General features: G+C 41.4%; 1 protein-coding gene across 4 annotated transcripts in view; it reads right to left on the minus strand.

The window, feature by feature from the left end:
• The window catches only part of IPO11 (importin 11), a 72,937-nt gene that overhangs the window by 50,547 nt on the left and 3,037 nt on the right, over positions 1-19,353 (minus strand). For all 4 annotated transcript variants that reach the window (XM_083465221.1, XM_083465220.1, XM_083465219.1 and 1 more), the window contains exons 2-8: positions 15,980-16,123; positions 12,082-12,182; positions 8,877-8,949; positions 7,261-7,464; positions 3,407-3,539; positions 2,293-2,351; positions 792-840 (exon numbers count right to left, since the gene is read on the minus strand). In XM_083465221.1, the coding sequence (XP_083321347.1) occupies positions 792-840; positions 2,293-2,351; positions 3,407-3,539; positions 7,261-7,464; positions 8,877-8,949; positions 12,082-12,182; positions 15,980-16,117 (757 nt within the window). In that variant the 5' untranslated portion in view covers positions 16,118-16,123. The remainder of the gene's footprint in view (positions 1-791; positions 841-2,292; positions 2,352-3,406; positions 3,540-7,260; positions 7,465-8,876; positions 8,950-12,081; positions 12,183-15,979; positions 16,124-19,353) is intronic.

Below are 19,353 nucleotides of genomic sequence, written 5' to 3' on the forward strand. Positions count from 1 at the left end.
AGCCCATAGGGAAATCTCCGGGGACCTCTTTTAAAATACTGGCGGTCGGGAGCTAAGACTTTCGCCCACCTGGACCTCTTCTGAAGGCCGGCGGGGGGGGGGGGCAAAAGCCTTTGCTCCCCCCCGCCTGCCTTCCCGGGACAGCGGAGACTTCTCTGCTGTCCCGGGCGATCTTAAAATGCTGGCGGGCGGCAGCGAGGGCTTCGCTCCCGCCCGCCAGCATTTTAAGATCGCCCGGGGCAGCGGAGACTTCATGCATTCCTATGGGAAACCGTGCTTCGCAAGACGAAAAACTCGCAAGAAGAAAAAACTTGCGGAACGAATTAATTTCGTCTTGCGAGGCACCACTGTATTCCACATAGTTGCTGTAGTTGTGGTGAGGAGACTGAGCCAGGAAGTTTCCAGTTTGAATTTCAAAACCCATACATGCATTCTTGTGAACATCTTGGTTAAATGGCTTCTTTTTTTCCTGTTAATTGTTGCTAATATTAATTCCTTTGGTTAAGAAGCATTTGTCGTTTGGCAACAGAAACTAAACAGATCTTCTCAGAAGCAAGATCCTCTGAGTTCAATGGGATTTACTCCCAAGTAAGCATGCACAGAACTGCAGCCTAAAACTGCAACCTTAAACTGACTAGGGACAAGTCTCTTTGGATACAGCAGAATCCACTTCCAACAAGCAAAGTATTGCACTGCATGACACATTTTTTCCCCTGCTACCTCAGATGGCACTATTTACCTTGAGGTGTAAAATATAATCCATAAGGCGGGACAATACTTCAGATACTTACTACACTCCAAAAATTGTTTCAACCGCTCAAATACTGCATGGAGAAATCCCTAGAAGATGTAAAAGCAACATTTTAAAGTACAAAAGGGTACAGAATTCCACATGTCAACCTATAAGCAATCATGCTTCTTTGCACAACATTATTATCTGCTCTAAAAAGTATTTAATCAACATAATAGGTACTGGGGGACCTCTCCCCAACATATATACATTTTTAACAAGCCTACTATAAGGCAGCATACTTCACATTCCTTTTGTACCTGTTGTCACTACCTTAAAAGCTTTCAGGAAAATCAAATCAAATCAAGTCAAATTCAATAAATAAGTAAGTAAGTAAAATATATACCCCACCCATCTGGCTGGGTTTCCCTGGTCACTTTATTAAAAACACAACAAAACATCAAACATTAAAAGCTTCCCTAAACAGGGCTGCCTTCAGATGTCTTCTAAAAGTCAAATAGTTGTTTATTTCCTTGACATCTGATGGGAGGGCGTTCAACAGGGCGGGTGCCACCACCAAGAAGGCCCTCTGCCTGGTTCCCTGTGGCCTCACTTCTCGCAGGGAGGGAACCGCCAGAAGGCCCTCGGAGCTCAGTGTCCAGGCTGAACGATAGGGGTGGAGATGCCACAATATGCTAGGTAAAGGTAAAGGTAAAGGACCCCTGACCATTAGGTCCAGTCGTGACCGACTCTGGGGTTGCAGCGCTCATCTCACTTTATTGGCCAAGGGAGCCGGCGTACAGCTTCCGGGTCATGTGGCCAGCATGACTAAGCCACTTCTGGAGAACCAGAGCAGCGCACGGAAACACCGTTTACCTTCCCACCGGAGCGGTACCTATTTATCTACTTGCACTTTGACGTGCTAGGTTGGCAAGCCCAAGAGGCTCAGTGGTTTAGACCACAGCGACACCTGAGTCCCTTTCACAATATGCTGCGCTGATTCTAAACCTGCACGGCCAGGCGTCCAAAGGGCACCCGTACAAGCATCAACTCCTAACTTCTTGCCAGACAAATCTTTTCTAGACATCCATTGTAGTATTAACACTGTCACAGTTTGAAGATGAAATTTAAATCATAATGGGAAAGAAGGGGCGAGGCCCAATATACTTATACAAATAAAAGACGGTGGAAGAAGACTGGAGAAAATTTAAAAGTTATCTGAAGGACTATTATAAACTTAATGAATGTTAAAAATGTCGTGGTTTTCAGAAACAAGGGGGTACAGGGATATATGGTTAGAAGATAGAAAAGAACTAAGTTGACAGAGACTTGAAAGCAATAATTGGGAGTTGCTAGTTGAAGTATGGACATTGGGATGCAGAGAGTGGGGGGTATGGGGAAGTCCAAGAAAAGAGGTTTATAAGAAAATATGTATGAAACTATGCGTGTTTGTTTGTCATTTTTATTGTTTGTTTGTCTTTTTAAAACGTTGTAAAACCAATAAAAATTTTATAAAAAAAAAAAAAAAATACTTATACAAATAAAGGATCTGCCTTGCTTACCATCACCTCTACGTTCCGATGAGGTTCCACAAACCCATGAACAGTCAATTTACGAAGCACTGAAAAATGAAGTAATGTTACTGCCCCATAAAATATTACTACTCCCATGAAAGCCACTCATGGTCTAATAGCCAACACAGTGAACAACCGCTGCAGCAAAATGTTTCCATTTCTTAAAATATCAAACATTTCTTTTAAAAATAATAATCAAATAAACTGGAAGTTTTAAACATTTGGCTTCTCACTCTATCATGACATTGTTAGTATTCCACTAATGAGCAAAACCAAAATAAAAAAATTCCTTCCAGTAGCACCTTAAAGACCAACTAAGTTAGTTCTTGGTATGAGCTTTCGTGTGCATGCACACTTCTTCAGATACACATCTGAAGAAATGTGCATGCACATCTGAAGAAATGTGCATGCACACGAAAGCTCATACCAAGAACTAACTTAGTTGGTCTTTAAGGTGCTACTGGAAGGAATTTTTTTATTTTGACTATGGCAGACCAACACGGCTACCTATCTGTAACTGAGCAAAACCAGCAACAGATAAAGAAAGAAAATCTAACAAAACCAGTTCCAAAGGGTCACAGAATATTTTGGTTGCCATTTCAAGAGCGAATGCGATCTTTCCACCCAGACTTCCATGTCTTAAAGCAGGAATCCAATCTGCTCTTTCAATATTTTTATGATAAGCTGCGGCTCAAGACAAAACATGTATGCAAGTTGAAACAAAGAGTGCCAAGAACATAATGAATGTGCAGTTTGGAACAAAGAGTTTTTGGATGGAACATCCTACCAGTATAAAATATGAATGGCTCAATTTTACCTGGCCCAGTAGGAGAGACATACAAAATGCTCTTAGGAATCATGGGCTTTCAAAATTAACATAAATCTGTATTCCGAGACCAGTTTACAAAAGCACCAAGTGCTGGAAAGAATTTTGCATACCCCTCAGCAACCATTGAATGACACCAATAAAATAAAATCTCTTATGATCCCTATGCAAATGCAACTCTCTGAAGAGACAGAATGTCTTACTCCATTAGTAGAAAATATGAAAGCCCACCTTACTGTGCACATTCATACTGATCTGACACATTTTGTTAATTACCTTTCAGTGATAAAAGAGTTCTTTCTAGCGAGTTGCTCATAGCAGTTTCATCTTTAGTACAAATCTGTTGAAGGAATGTATCTGTATGGTGATTCCACAGGGAACAGGTAAAGCTGTAAATTCCAGAAGCTAACTGCAATGTAAAAAATATATAAATTACTAGTCAAAATAGTTCTTGTTAATGGAACACAGTGAACCAATCCAACTATATTAATCATGCCTAAATCCCATGGAAAGTAATGGCGTTTAAGGTAGTCATGACTAACTTGTTCCAATGGATTAATTAGGACACAGCAGCACAATGCAAAGTACAATAAGTCTCAGTGAGCTCAAAGGGGTTTACTTTTTAATAAGTGTATTTTGGAATACAGCTTCACTCATGACTGTTTTAACTGAAACTGTTCTTAACAGTGTATATTTTACAGTGATGGAAAATCATCTATGGTGAAAAGCAGTTTATAAATATCGGAAAAAAATAAATATTTTTTTAAATAAAACAGTTCTGGTCTCGAAATATAATTAAGGATCCACAGATCATGTGCTCCTTTCTTCTCACTAAAGTCTCCTCTATGCCTTTAAGGGAACTACCTATCTTAACCACTGTTGAAACTAACCAGATCCCAAAAGTGGAATGCGAAACATGGTTGTGACGACAATCAATTCCAATCACTTAACAATGGTTGAACATTTGGAGCTTTTACATAAATATGGAACACTCAGTTTGTTCTTAATCTGAAACAAGCCGAAGAAAATTATGCATATTCCTATGCACAAAGCAAATAAAATCTAGCCACATCCAGTCTCACATTGAGAGAGAAAATGTTTCCTTTTCAACAGAATTGAGACAAACATCAGTGTATGTGAATACTTCTACTGAGTTTGACATTTTACTAAACTCAGTGGCAGACTTTGTCCCAGTTCAGATCATCATAAACCATGTGGTTTTGATGATCAGCAACGTACCATGGTGAGCCTTGGCCTTTCACACTCCCCCTTCCCCACTCCTCTGCAGGTAAGAGGAGAGTGAAAGGTTCCAATTGCAGTTTTAAAGCAAACCACAATTTTGCATCACATATGAATTCAGGGAGTTGAGGTTTGTTCTAAACATAATCACTTAAAACAGTATCAGGATCAAACTTGATATTCTGTTTTGTTTTAACTGTACTTGATCAGAACAATCCACAGTTCCTTGAGTTCACATGTGGCACAAAACCGTGGCTTGTTCTAAAAGTGAAAGCTCAGCTGTCTAACCTGCAAAGGGGTGGTGACGAGGAGTATGGAAGTGCAAGGCCAACCATGGTTTGTGACACGAAGTTGTGGCTTGCTCTGTCCTGTCACATATGAAGGAGGAAAGGTGAACACATGGTTCTCAATCATCTAAGCTATGGTTTAGAAAATGATTGTCTGAATTGGACCTTTGTCATTAAGATTTCAGTAATGTACACAATGACACGTGTACACAGAACTCAGACGTTAACATATACATTTCTGAAGGTGAGCCTATATGCTGTACTATGAAAACAGCTGTAGTGATTAGCAAAATGTACATGACAAAGTACAAGCTTGTCCTTAAACAAGCTGAAAAGATATTCCGGGTATAAGCATTGTAAACTATGATAATGACAGAAACACAGCTAAGCAAAATTCAAATTAATTAAACTCCCCCCCAAAGTTATTTAAATTATCTCAGAACACTGCAAGATGGAGACAGATGGCTGTAAATTAAAAAAATGTTGTGCAAGTACTTTTGTTTCAGACATAACCCAATTTGTCTTAAAATGCAATTGCTTTTCCAGAAAATAGATTGGTTTTCTTTTTATTCTGCAGGAATATCAGCATGCTTTCTACATATCAAAGATTCTACACACACCCTCTCATGGGAGGAAGCCCCATCTGCTGTCCTGTACATTGTGCTCCAGACTGTTCAATATCACTGCCCTTAAAAAATGTTTATGTATTCCCACTGTAAACCTTTGTGTTGGGCTCATCAAAATTAAGCTTCTTGCATGGGGTTTATCATTTCAAAAAAGTACAGATAAAGAAATATAAAGCCAGAGAAAAGGCCCCCAAATAACCGAACAGGATCATAAGCTCACATACAATATCATAACTATTAATGCTTAATTCAGATCAACATCGCAGTTTCTATTAGATAGAAAAGATCACCATTACTCGTATAATGTGTGTAAGCATAATACCTAAACCTGGCTTGTTTTCCTTAGTTATGCTGCATCTGAATCTAAACCATGACTGAAGACTGCCTGCAAAGTAAGATGTGTACTTTGAATACACACCACACATTTAAAACACACACACCATGTCAGAAATCCTGTAAACTGTAGTTTACCCCTTACAGAGCTACAAATTTCCAACACCCTTAACAAACTACGTCCCAGGATTCTTGAGGCAAGAGAATGTTCTTTAAATGTATGGTGTATATGAAGTTCATTTAAAATATTTTAGGCTGCTTTCCTAGTTAAGAAACACCAGGTGTATTAGAAAGAAAAGGCTGCGTCCTTTACATACGAAACAAATAAAATCCAAATACATTCACCCTGACCCTGAAAATAATGCATGCCTTCCCATTTCTCTTAGCAGCAATAGTAAAGTGCACTGAGGGTTTTGTGTGCCGTCTCCTCCCAACTCCATTTCAACAGCAACCGTGGCATTACGTCTGCAGTGAGGGGGAAAACTTACAGTGGAAGAGAAAACAATAGTTTGAAGCTGGTTTCAAATGATAGTTTATAGCTAGCTGCTGGTTTATGTTAACCAAGGTGCAGACACAATTTTATTTCTTTGTTACATTTACCGTATTTTTCGCTCTATAGGACACACTTTCCCCCCTCCAAAAATTAAGGGGAAATGTGTGTGAATCCTATGGAGCGAATGCAGGCTCCTTGGCTTCAGCGATAGCAGCGCAAAGCCTCCGAAGCGCAGACGGAGAGCTCCCTCCAGGCTCCGGAGGCTTCGTGTTGCTTTCGCTGAAGCTGCCTGAAGCCCCCGGAGCACAGGGGGAACTCCCGCTGCGCTCCGGGGGCTTCAGGCAGCTATCCGCAAGCCTTTGGAGTGCAGCAGGAGTTCTCGCTGCGCTCCGAAGGCTTGCAAATAGCCGCCTGAAGCCTGGAGAGCGAGAGGGGTCAGTGAACACTGATCCCTCTTGCTCTCCGGGCTTCACTGGAGAGGTGCTGCAGTTTTCCCTCTCTGCGCAGCGCCCCTTCAGCGAAGCGGGAGGAGAAATGGAAGGGGCTCCGTTTCTCCTGTCGCTTCGCTGAAGGGGCACTGAGCAGAGAGGGGGATAATTTTTTTCCCCTGTTCTCCGCCTCCTATGGTCCGGTGCGTTCTATAGAGCGAAAAATACGGTAGATCTCCTTCAACCCATTTTATCCTCACAATCCTGTGTGGTAGGTAAAGTTGAGAGACAATGACTGGCCCAAGGTCATCCAGAGAGCTTCATGGGAGATTTGAACCCTGGTCTACGAGGGTCTAGACCACTAGATCATGACAGGGAAGTAGGGGGATTCAACAGTAGAGGAGGAGGTTGGATCTTTTCATCGTGGTCAGGAGACTGGGAAACATTACATTAAATTGACTGAGTTGTCTGATATTGCGCTGTAAAGGAGCGCTTGATCAAAATGACACATTTTGCCAGCAGGCTGTCATCAACTACAACAAAGGTTAAAAAGAAATACTTTCAACCTGGAGTTCCCCTGGGCAGCAGCTTCCTGTGTTTCCAGTTGCATGCTGCTGTCATATTACTCTCTTCTAAAATGTGGGGATCAGAAGAAATGAAATAGCATGCCTGATAGGAGAAACTAATCTGACTCAAAGACTGCATTATTGGAAGGGATACTTACATCATAGAAAAGTTTTCTATCTGCAGCAAGCCGTTTAGATGCCAAAGTCTTTGTGACGTGGTAGAAGGTAAGTAGAGCTCTGTGCTGTCGAAGATCATCTTGAATTTTAACAGATTCGACAAGAGTGGGAATAAGTTCCGGCCACTGCCTAGGGCAATCCAGCCTCGCGACTTTGGCAATCAACACAGAAATCTGAGTGGCAATCTGCAAAGGCAACCAAAGGAAACACAGTTAAGACAGCAGGCGCATATGGCCACAATCCAAAAGGGAGTCAGTCCTGGTTAAAGTGACTGGTTTCCATTTTAAATAGCCTCACACATCTGATGAAATTTCAGCTAACATTTTGCTGAGTTTGGCGAAGCTGACAAATTAACTCAATTCAAAATTTAAGATTTCACAACAAGGAATGTTCCTGTTCATTTTTCCAATCAGTTATTCTTTTCCCGCTCTGATCCAGTTTCCTATTTCCACTGCGCCAGAAGTCAGTCAGTATTCTATGGCCACTGAGCATGCTCACTCCTCATGGGGTCTTTTGGGTCTTCCCAGCTCATAGGATTTTTTCCTTCCTCATCTGGAAAGTCTATTGAGTCCAGCATCCTGCTTTCACAGTCAGTGGTCAACCTATGGGAAGCCTATGGGAAGCCTGCCAGAAGCACCTGAGCACAACAGCACTCTCCTGACCTGTGATTCCCCCCAAAAATGATATTCAAAAAATGATATTCAGAGGCATATTGCCTCTGACTGTGGAGGTAATCTTATCCTCCATGAATTTGTCTAATCTTTGAAAGCCATCTAAGCTGCTGGCAATCACTATTCTTGTGGTGATTTCCATGGTTTATCTACACAGACAAAGTTCAAACACTCAGCTTCAGGGGATGTCCATGAGTTGTAGCATTCTAAGAACTTATCTCTACCCACTTTCTGTACACCATGAATAATTGTATACACTTTTGTTATGTTGCCTCTTACATGGCTTTTCTCAAAACTGAAAAGCTCCAAATTTTGTAACCTTTCCTCATGAGGGAACTGCCCCACCCCCTTAATAATTTTGGTTGCCTTTTCTGTAAGAGTCTTTAAAGGTCCACAAGACTCTTGCCTATCTTTGCTCCAACAAACTTCACACTCAACTATCTCCAACTTGAACACTTTATCATCCTGCCCACCTCACCCCACAGATAAGGCTGTGTTGTCCCACATTCAGTTGTCCAGAAATGCAAATAACACCTGGCAGCTGCCACTTTCTCAGATCAGGTGATAAATCTGATAAAAGTAGGCCGTCATCCTACAAAATAAGTCACTTAGATGCTAAGGTTTTGTTCTGCCAACAATTCTATTGAAAATTAGGAACAGAAACTGAAGAGTAAAAATTATTAACCTTACAAATCTCTGACTTGTCTTCTACATGCACAATGGATACACTTGCCGGCTATGCTAATCTACCACCATTAATAATATCATCTCTATGAGATTTAGCAGGAATTATTTCTTCATTTAATAGGCCTCTTTCATAAAAAAATAATAATCCCAAAACCACTTAATTCTAATGTTAAACTTTAAAATTACAAGATACAGCCTTAGAGTGTTAATATGATTCTTTTTTTATAATAATCACTAACCTGATTTATTGGCTCATTGAAATTGGCAATAAGCCCTGCACGTAATGTAGATTTCTCCTCTTCTGAAAGAGCACTGTTTTTAAAGAAATAAATACACATAATAGATGCAACTTCTCATTTCTTACTATCTAAACGTTTTGAGAGTTTCTTCTACTTAGCAAGAATACTGGAAGAATGACACATATTTTCTAGTAATGTTTGAGACAAGCCTAAAATCTACAGATTGGAGCCAAAGAACCATGTGCTGAAAGAAAATAGCTATTAGAACTATTCTGCAGACTTGTACAAGAACTTGCATAAGTGTTGACGCAAGAGGTTCCACTGCAGTTCTTACATGTTTCCTGCTCAAGCTGAAGAATAGAAGTTGGGTGTAGTTCCACTTTTCTCCTGGAATAGCAGCAAGAGTAAAACAGTCCTTCCGGAAGTGGAAGATACCTTCGGATCCAACTGTATGATACCCAAGGAGGAATGCACAAGTTTCGCTTGCTTTGCTCATATAGGTCAGCAAGTGAGAATAAAAGCTGAATCTTTATTTTGGATCTTATTATTGATTTAGAAATTGTTCACTGAGGTCCAGCACCGAGGGCCTTCTGGCGGTTCCCTCGCTGCGAGAAGCCAAGTTACAGGGAACCAGGCAGAGGGCCTTCTCGGTAGTGGCACCCGCCCTGTGGAACGCCCTCCCACCAGATGTCAAAAAAACACACCAACTACCAAACTTTTAGAAGACATCTAAAGGCAGTCTTGTTTAGGGAAGCTTTTAATGTTTAATAGGTTATTGTATTTTAGTGTTTTGTTGGATTATTATTATTATTATTACTTTGGTTGTGTATTTTTGAAGTTTTGGTTATGACTATGTTATGTTTGTAGTTATGTACAGTGGTACCTCGGTTTTTGAATGTCTCCATTGACAAACGTTTCAGAACTCTCAATGCTGTAAACCCGGAAGTAAATGCTTCGGTTTTCGAACACGTTTCAGAAGTCGAACAGGAAACGCAGCTTCCACCGAGTGCGAGATCCTGAAGCCTAGCTGTCGGCTATTGAGTTTCGGTTTTCCAACGTTTCGGAACTCAAACAGTCTTCCGGAATGGATTACATTCGAAAACCGAGGTACCACTGTTATTGTTTATATGTTGTAAGCCACCTTGAGCCTGATTTTAACTTTGGAAAGGCCGCATACAAATAATATGATTGTTTGATTAACTGAAGAGACAGTTGAAAAGTTTTACATTTTATCAGTAAACTGTAACATAATGAAGTTGATAAAAAGCTTAATTATTCAAGAGGCCAGTCTCTCTTTCTTTCCTGGGCTATGTCTGCAAACTTTCGCACAAAAGACTCAGATGAATTTTAAAATCAGATGGCAATAAGTGGAATAAGTCAATAAGTGGAATAAGGCATAGCTGCTATTGAGAAAGATACTTCCACTCTATGTGGCTCTCCCCTTATTTTTCTCAGGATCGTAGCTAAGAAACCAAGCTTTCAAAAACCATCAAAGTATTTTAGGAATTTAACTAGCATTAGGGGTCATATTTAAATGTTAGCATTAAGAAATGTTTCTGTGCCATGTATAAATACATTTGTGGAAGTCCATGGGGAATGAAGAGATTTGTCACTTTTTAGGCAAGCGGAACGTTTTTCCAACTGTGAAAATGCATAACACAACCGAAAATGGAAAAGGATAAATTCACCCTACAGGTATACCCAGGTGCAATATTTCCTAAAGCACTTTAAGCATAAGGGTTTGTGTGGATATTGAAAATGAAAAAACAAAACAGCCTTTTGGAAGCTGCTCATGTGATACAATACTGACATCTGCAGGAATGTAGAAGTGATCTTTATTCCCCACACAGGAGTGTCACACAACCAGGTTTATAATTTAGCCATTTTCCTCCACCACTAAAAAAAATCTGATTACTTAGATAACATTTGTGAAGCTAGCTAAACCCATGAAATAAGATAAATAAATTATATTGTAGTAATAAAATATATTTGCACCAAGTTCTAGAACTACCTTCAGAAAATCTCAGAATTATTCTACCAACATATTTCCCCCATATACATGTCACAAATTAAGTTAAACATGCATAAAGTTGCATTAAATATTTAGTCCTACGAAAGATACCAACCTAAAGTTATAGGAACTGATGAAAACAAGGATGTAAAAAACAAACAGGAGAAGCTAATTTTCATTAATTAATAAAATGTAAAAACTACTTCATCAAAGAATTCTCCAAACAGCATACAAATACAATTGCAGGGGGGAAATGGTTAAAATCCGCAAAGCAATTTAAAGCAAAGATACATAATCATTAAAAACACAGATAAAAATCAATGAAAAATATCATCAATTAAATCATAGGATTGCCAAAACAGAAAAGTTTTCAACGAATGTCTAAAAGAATATAGTGATGGCATTTGCCTAATGTCTCTGCAGCAATTTCCCCCTGCCTCAAACATGGCACAGGCTTCCATCAGTACAGTTTTAACCAGAGCTTATTGTTAACTTGGGTTTGAAGTTGGTGTCCAAACCCTTTGTAAAAGCAAGCCCTAATTACTGTTAGCCATTGATTAAGGTTGATCTCCACACAAGTCTTAACACCAGTTCAGCACAGAAAGAGCTAGAGAATTCTGAAATAAATAGAGGAATCTCTCCCTTGGTAAACTGCATAAAGGGATATACAGGATAGGATATAAAGCAGGGGTTGGCAAGCTTACCAAACGATGGGCTGGTCCATGCTCCGTCCGTTGGAGGATGGGTCGGAGCGTGTGCACACGCGCACTCTTCTGGGTCGGAGGAGCACCCGTGCGTGCACACTATTTCTGGCGCTCCTCTGACCCAGATGTGCACCAGAAATAGCATGCGCACATGCGCACGGGCGCTTCTCCATCCCGCACGCGTGCACACATGCTATTTCTGGCTCACATCCAGGTCAGAGGAGCGCCCATGCACATGCGCACAGGCGCCATCAACCCGGAAGTCAGTCCCTGCAGCACACCGCGCCAGTAAGAGTGGGCAGCGGGGGGCTGCAGGGGTCACCATGGGCCAGATAGACAAGCTCCGTGGGCTGCTACCGACCTATGGGACTTAGATTGCCGACCCCTGATATAAAGTCTTCAATCTGGTCTGAACCACAAACATTTCTCATAACTGCAACTTTTAAAAGAATATATAGCAAAATAAGAGCACAGAGAATGTGTTCCTTACTGTGGTGCCACACGTCTCCAATAGCGGTCAATTCCATTTTTGAAGTAAAGCACAGCTAACCACCTCACATTTACATCCAAGGTGTGATTTGTGAAGATATTCTGGAAGAAAAGTATAGAGTTAAACATAGCTCTCTCTCTATAGTACACATCATTTTAGCACTGGAGAATGGCATAATGGTTGGAAGCCTCCATATTATACTAAACTGTGTGGATAGAAAATAAGGTTTTAAGAAAAGCAATATTGGATGTAATGTGAATTTAGTCATAATCTTTGACCAGGAAATACATAATCTGCTTTTACTTTTTAGCCTGACCCCCAGCAGCAGAATATGCAGAGTTTAAGCATTGTATTTTATTTTATTTTTAATTTAAGTTGCTATAAGCCACTCAATACCTCTGGGAAGAGAATGTCTGAGAACATGGCATAGGCTGGGGAAAACAATGGAGAGCCCCAGTCTCTGCCTCATTCCTCACTCATATTACAGATGCCTACTGTAATTAATATCCAATCTACTGCAGTGGCGTTTAAAAGGGCTGGGGGGACTCTATAATGGAAACCAATTCATACTGGATGTTGCCAAAGCAATAAGGCCAACACTTTCATTCCCTTCCTCATTCAACATCATCAACAAGCTGGTTTATGTTCTCTCCCGGCCATCATGTTTTAATGGACACAACACTGGACTAATTCCAAAAACGAGATCAACTACAAGCATCTCAGTGTGAAGTGGAATTTTCCCAGGCTGTAAGCTCTGCAGTGAAGCACTAGCTGCCTGTTGGCTTTTGAAGACACAGCAGTGTAGATGCAGCCTATGCATCCATCCACTATATAATCACACATGAGAAGGATGGAAACATCCCCCAGTTCTCATACAAGCAACCGCAAATAAATTCCTATCAAATGTGGCAAAAATAGGCCCAATATCCAGCACTTTCAAAATCAGAAGGCAGAATTATCAAAAGATCATTAGTCTGCACATCAAAAGGAGAGAACATAGACATTATTCAGCAAAATGAGCAAGCTTTGTCAAACAAATTCAGAGGCCTGCTTCAGGCTACAGTACCTTGGCATATTAAGCTCTTTCTCACACAGCCCCTTCAGCACAGTTGTCATTAAACTGGGAAGTCTCTTATTAACCACAGTTTCATGTTTCATTCAAACCGGGAAACTATGGTTACTTGCTCCTGAACAAGCCAGGATCTTAAACCATGGTTTGAAGTTAAGATCCTGGCTTGTAAGAAAGCTCACAGCACTCAGTAATTAGTAACTGAGTAGGGCTGAGATCGCCACCATCCATTTCATCAATTGGCCTGATGAAATTTTAACAGAATTAAGGAGAGCATTGCTAACATTAGGATTCTTGCACACAGAGACCAAGTTAACACTTAAAATATGCTAGGGCTTCTGACTTTTCATGGTTAACTATAACCAAGCAACACACTGGTATATGCTGCCCAATTGTTCTCGTTTCACTCTTCCCTTGGTATGAGTGGGAATAACAAACCATGAAGACTTGGCTACCTATTGCACCTAAATAAAGATCATAGTATACTAACAAGTCAGAGTCCATTAAAGCAACATGGCTTAAGGATGACTAGTAAATGGGAGCTTGTTAGGCAGAAACAAGCCACAATCCCTGGTTTGGATGCAATGTAAAGTCAATACTTCCTTGTTTATTTATATCCAATTTTCAAGGAGCAAGAAAGCAGCATGCACCAGCAGTTTATCATTATGTCTGCACGCAGTGAGGTGTATGATTCTAAATTCTGTCTTTTATATAACATTGCTAAAAATTAATATTCCACGCCATCAGCTATCACATCAATAAATCATCTGTCCAAACTCTGTTTCCATCTTATGAAATGTGAGCCACATTAAATTCTTATTCAATTAAATTAATTAACATAAGTAGCCTTGGGGCTGCTCTTAATTAGAAGAGGTAGAAAGACATTCAAATTTTAAGGTTTGAGGGCAAATTCAGCTTTGTTAATTGGAAACAAATAAATTCCCTTATTTGCTGGAAAGGACTTAGGTCAGATGTAAACTAGAAAAGCAAGTGTGCTTCCTTCCTCGCCTTCGGTTTTTCCAACTGTATGTTTCTGTTTCACACAAGGAGTATCTAAATATACAGGAAAGACTGGTCATGTTTGCACGTAATGCTAAGACAGGATCGGCCAACCTAGTGCCCTCCAGCAGTTTTGGACTACAACTCCCATCAGCCCCAGCCAGGACACCCGTGTTAGCTGAGGCTGATGGAAGTTGTAGTCCAAAACAGCTGGAGGGCACCAGGTAGGCGAAGGCTGTGCAAGCAGCCAAATACTTCTGCTTCCCTCCTCCTTTCCAAAAGAGCTGAACTCAGCATTATGTCTGAACCTGAGACCACAGTTTGCTTTGGCAAACAAGCTGCAACCGCAAGCCAACTTGAAGCCATGGCCTTGACACTGGCTTAGCAATAACGATGTGTCAGGGCAAAACAAGCCAGGAGCCTATGTTTTGATGCAACGCTAAGATACCCTCTGCATGGTCTGTGGACCCACTTGCAGAACAGAGGAGTGAAGCTGGAGTGAAGCTCAGACTTTGTGCACTAGCCCACACAGCGTTGTCTAATAAACCATGAGTTATGGTTTAGTTTTACATGCAAGCGGAGCCACTGCGCCACTTGCTATTAATGCTGATTTCAATCAACACCGCATCTGCTGACGAATGAACTTCTGAAGCCCACCGTTCTATTTCAGGTCTGGCTGGACATGCTCACTGTTGATCCCTAGATGAGGCAGGCGTATTCTGAATTTCAAGGGGCGTAAAAGAAAGATACTGTTTTCAGACTTAAAATTATCCCCCCTTTGATATCTCTGTCAGTGAATGAGTGAGGTCCAAGCATCGTATATAGATATAATAGACATATGTAGAAATAATGCTGATATGTACTGAGCCACAATTCTATGCACACTTGCCCGGCAGTAAGCCCCACTGAAGACACTGGAACTTGCTTATGTGTAAACATGTACAGAATTGCACTGCTACCCACTCTCTTGTTCCTTAGCTTCAAGGCCCATGTAAGTCTTATCAAGGAATCATAGCATCGTAACAGCTGGAAGGGACCCAATGCTCATCCAGTCCAACCCTCTGAATTGCAGGAATCTCAGCTAAAGCACCAATGACAGATAGCCATCCAGCCTCTGCTTAAAAACCTCCAAGAAAGAAGAGTCCACAACCTCTCAAGGTAGTCTGTTTCACTGCCCAACAGCTCTAACTGTCAGAAAGTTTTTCCATATGTTTAGTTGGAATCTCCTTTCTTGTAACTTGAAGCCCTTGGTTCGAGTCCTACCCTCCCGAGCAGGCGAAAATAAGCTTGTTCCCTATTCCATGTGACAGCCCTTAAGTTATCTGGAGATGGCTATCATATCTCCTCTCGGTCTCCTCTTTTCCAGGCTAAACATACCCAGCCTTGAAGACGAGGAAGAAGGGATGGTGTCATATTGAGTGGAGAGGTAAAGGAAAGAGAAGTACCGAGCCCCCTTGCCTGTGACTGTGTCAGCCTCAAACCTTACAATAAGTTAGGGAGCTTCCCATCACCCACTTCCTATCCAGTCCACAAATGGCAGGCAGGAGTGGACTGCAGGTATCCTGTAAATCTACAAAAACAAATAATTAAATTCTGCATCTCAGTTGGTGGACCTTGAGGTTCTAGTAAAAAGACAAAATAGCTTCCATAACCCCTAATGTCTACCTTCCTCAATGCTAAAACTCTGCTGAAAATTTTTTAACTGCTACAAGAAACAGCACCTTTGCCTTAAAAAAAAAATACATTGGGATGAGATATATATATCTTGACCAAGAAAGAAGTCAGAGGAGTGAAGGGGGGAAAAGGAAGCAATAATGACTTAAGACTTACCAACAATACTGAATAGAACCCTGGTTGTGTCTCCCACTGTTTCAGTTGTTCTTCGGCTGGTTTCAGCACAACGGTATCTTGACTGGTGGCTTGGGTCAAGACCTGAAGAACAATGCTACTGGCACTATTGAGATCCATGAAAATCTGTCAAAGATATTTCAAGAGAAACCCACTGGCATAAGTATATACACTATTTAACTATTCTATATTGCAGCATTCAAAATTCGCCAGGCACAATTTGCACCTAACTATTGACTACTTGCAACCAAGTGAAGCTTCCTTGGCACCAGTATAGTGCCTGACGTCTCCACCCTCTGGAGGTGAATGCCTGGGGATCCCTGGATCTTGACTGTTTTCACACACTAGCAACACATCCTGTAGAATTCTATCCGTGATATCTTATCAACACAATTAGAATAAATTTCAGGAACCAAAAAGTCATACTGAAAAATACAATTTTCAAGTTGTCTTGCCCAAAAATGGCAACTAGGCATTCCTGTTTGGTGACTAACCCTAGTTTAAGGAGCTATTTGCTGCCTAGCTTATATATCTGAGTTTCTATATGGCAACTTCACCTGTTACTGTATTTGGAAATTTAAGTATTCACTGAACCCAAGATTTTAAATCAATATTTAATTGAACCACTATATATCATATGAAGACTGAGAATATAGAGTGAAAGCCAACATTAGACATGCTTACTGTAGACTTGTTGAAATCCATGTGTCAGGGGTTCAGGAGCAGAGGCAAGGGCAAGGGAGGAAACAGAGAGCGAGGGGGAGGAGGCAGAAGAAAAGATGAGTGATGACGACGACCCGAGATCTCCGAGTCTTTCCAGTGAATCAGAAGATTCACAGGAAGGAGCACCAGTGGCCAGGGCAAGGGGGGAGCCTAGGGGGACACCCCAGGAAGAAAGGGCCAGAGGGGACTCAGAGGGGAGCAGTTGGAAATCGGGACCAGCGTCACCGCCAGAGAGCAGGGGAGAGGAAGGGCGCCAGGTATCAAGCGCTGGCAGCTCACAACAGGAGGGAGGGCACGAGTCAGGAGTGGCCACACCTCCATCGGGGAGCGAAGAAACGGTTAAGCGGAAAGTGGAAGGTTGGGCGCGCGCGCCAAGTTCAAATGCACAGGAAGGTGGCGCAGTAAGTAGCCCGGAAAGGGAGCCAGGTCCTAAAGCCCGGCGCAAGGAGACAGGAGGGTCCGGGGGGTCAGCGTCAGAAGAATCCCGGAAGGAAGAGACCCCGGGGGGCAGAGGGACCCAGAGAAGAATGGTCAGGCGGAAAAGGTGGAGTAAGGCTAGGTTAGTAAGCTGGTGCACAGGGGGCGGAGACTCAGACGGAGCTTCGCCGGTCTAACCCTTAAGACGTAGAGTTGCGCGCAGCAGCTTGAGAATGGAAACTGTAACTCAATAAAAGACTTTTACAAGTGACCGCTGGCTAGCGTGATCCTCTGTGAGCTAGGATCTGGAAGCAGCTCTGACACCATGGATACATGTACTGCTTTAAATGTAAGGTACAGATGGGGCATTGGTTTAATTCCACAAAGACAAATAATACGTGCAATTTTTTAGAACTGGAGTCACACATATTAAAGAGAAAATAAGCAAACGATTCAAGTTTCCCTCGCAGCAAGAAGCCTCTGAAACACTGAAACATCCTGCACCACTTACGGTAACACTTCTCTGCCATTCCATGAAATGTTCAAGGTGGCTAACAAATATGAAAAGCATTTACAAATACCAATAGTTTTTTTAAAAAATGCTCTTCTCCAAAGCACAACACACAGAGCAAAATCTGAATCAGAAGCAGCTGTCTCAACTCCAAAAACAACAAACAGAAATCTTACCCATTTATACAATTACAATATCAAATGCTTTCCCTGTTCCATTTTCTTAAGGAAACTACAGTGGTACCTCTGGTTACATACTTAACTCGTTCCGGAGGTCCGTTCTTAACCTGAAACTGTTCTTAACCTGAAGCACCACTTTAGCTAATGGGGCCTCCCGCTGCCACCGAGCCGCCACTGCGTGATTTTTGTTCTCATCCTGAAGCAAAGTTCTTAACCCGAGGTACTATTTCTGGGTTAGCGAGTCTGTAACCTGAAGCGTCTGTAACCTGAAGCGTATGTAACCCGAGGTACAACTGTAGTTCCATTTATAATTTCTCAGCTCCCAATCTGCTCTCAAAATGTTCTACGTTTCAATGAAAGCCTGGACTATAGAACTTCAGCATTAAACACACAGAAGGAGGCATTTTCCAGGCATATTTGCATTCTTTTAGGCATCTGTTTCAGCGTGCACAAAAAAGCAATTCTGCTGAACAGATAATTGTAATTAGTTATTTTTCACAGAACATAAATTTGTTCTCAAAAGCCTTCCCCTTTTTAAATGTGAATTACAGTGACCCAACTATCTGATTAAAAATAAACAGAAATAACAGAACCTCAATGTTTCATTAGCAAGATTGCAAAAAATACAACTTTGTCAAATTTAGAAGGGGAAACAATTTTAGCATAATTAAAAGTAAACTGGGAAGCAAACAAAACTGTTCTACTAGGCTCACAATGTATACAAAAGGTAAACATTTACAGAGAACTATTCAAAAAAGTTATGCAAGCTTTCTTATTTATACCTCTATACTGTTGAAGCAAGTACTACCTGAGTTCAATGAGGTATATTCTCAGGTGACTATGAACACATTTGCAGTTGTGTGTCCTGATCTGCAGGCCCAAAGTAGCTTGGTGCAGGGATACAAAAGGATGTAAAAAAATGCCAGAATGGCCAGTTCTAGTGCTTTATTAAAGAAAGGTGTAAACTTACACAACACAGCCTGCAGAGCCCTGCTGTCCTTACAGACTCAGGGCTGAGGCAGAACCAGCAAGCTTTGTCCTTGAGGTGTTAATATGTTAAGCTTATACACAAAGCAATGGAGTGGGGGCAGGGAATGAAGTATAATATTTGCATTAGCAGCACCAAAGTAACCTCCCCGGGGTGCAAGCCTGGGCAGTGTAGATGGAGGTCCTGGGCTGCCCAGATGACGAGATCCTCCTCTTGGTCTCACCCCTGCTCAGGCTGCACAGAAAAAGCATTTGGGTTCCTGAAATTCATTCTGATTGTGCCGATAAAATATAATAGATAGAATTCTACAGGATACGGTAAAAGTGTGTGAAAGCAGTCATGATCCAATGCATGCATCCCCAGATGGTGGAGATATCGGGCATCATCCTGGCATGCAGGCATCTTCACTTGATTGCAAGTGGTCGATAGCCAGGTGCCAAATGCGCCTAGCACCTGGCTAATTTCAAACACAACTCTTTCCCACATACATATCTGAGTTCTCAATCATGCTATTATATTGCAATTCTGCACACCGTGT

Source organism: Podarcis liolepis, assembly GCF_965112155.1.
Source record: "Podarcis liolepis genome assembly, chromosome: 11".
Lineage (NCBI taxonomy): Eukaryota > Metazoa > Chordata > Lepidosauria > Squamata > Lacertidae > Podarcis > Podarcis liolepis.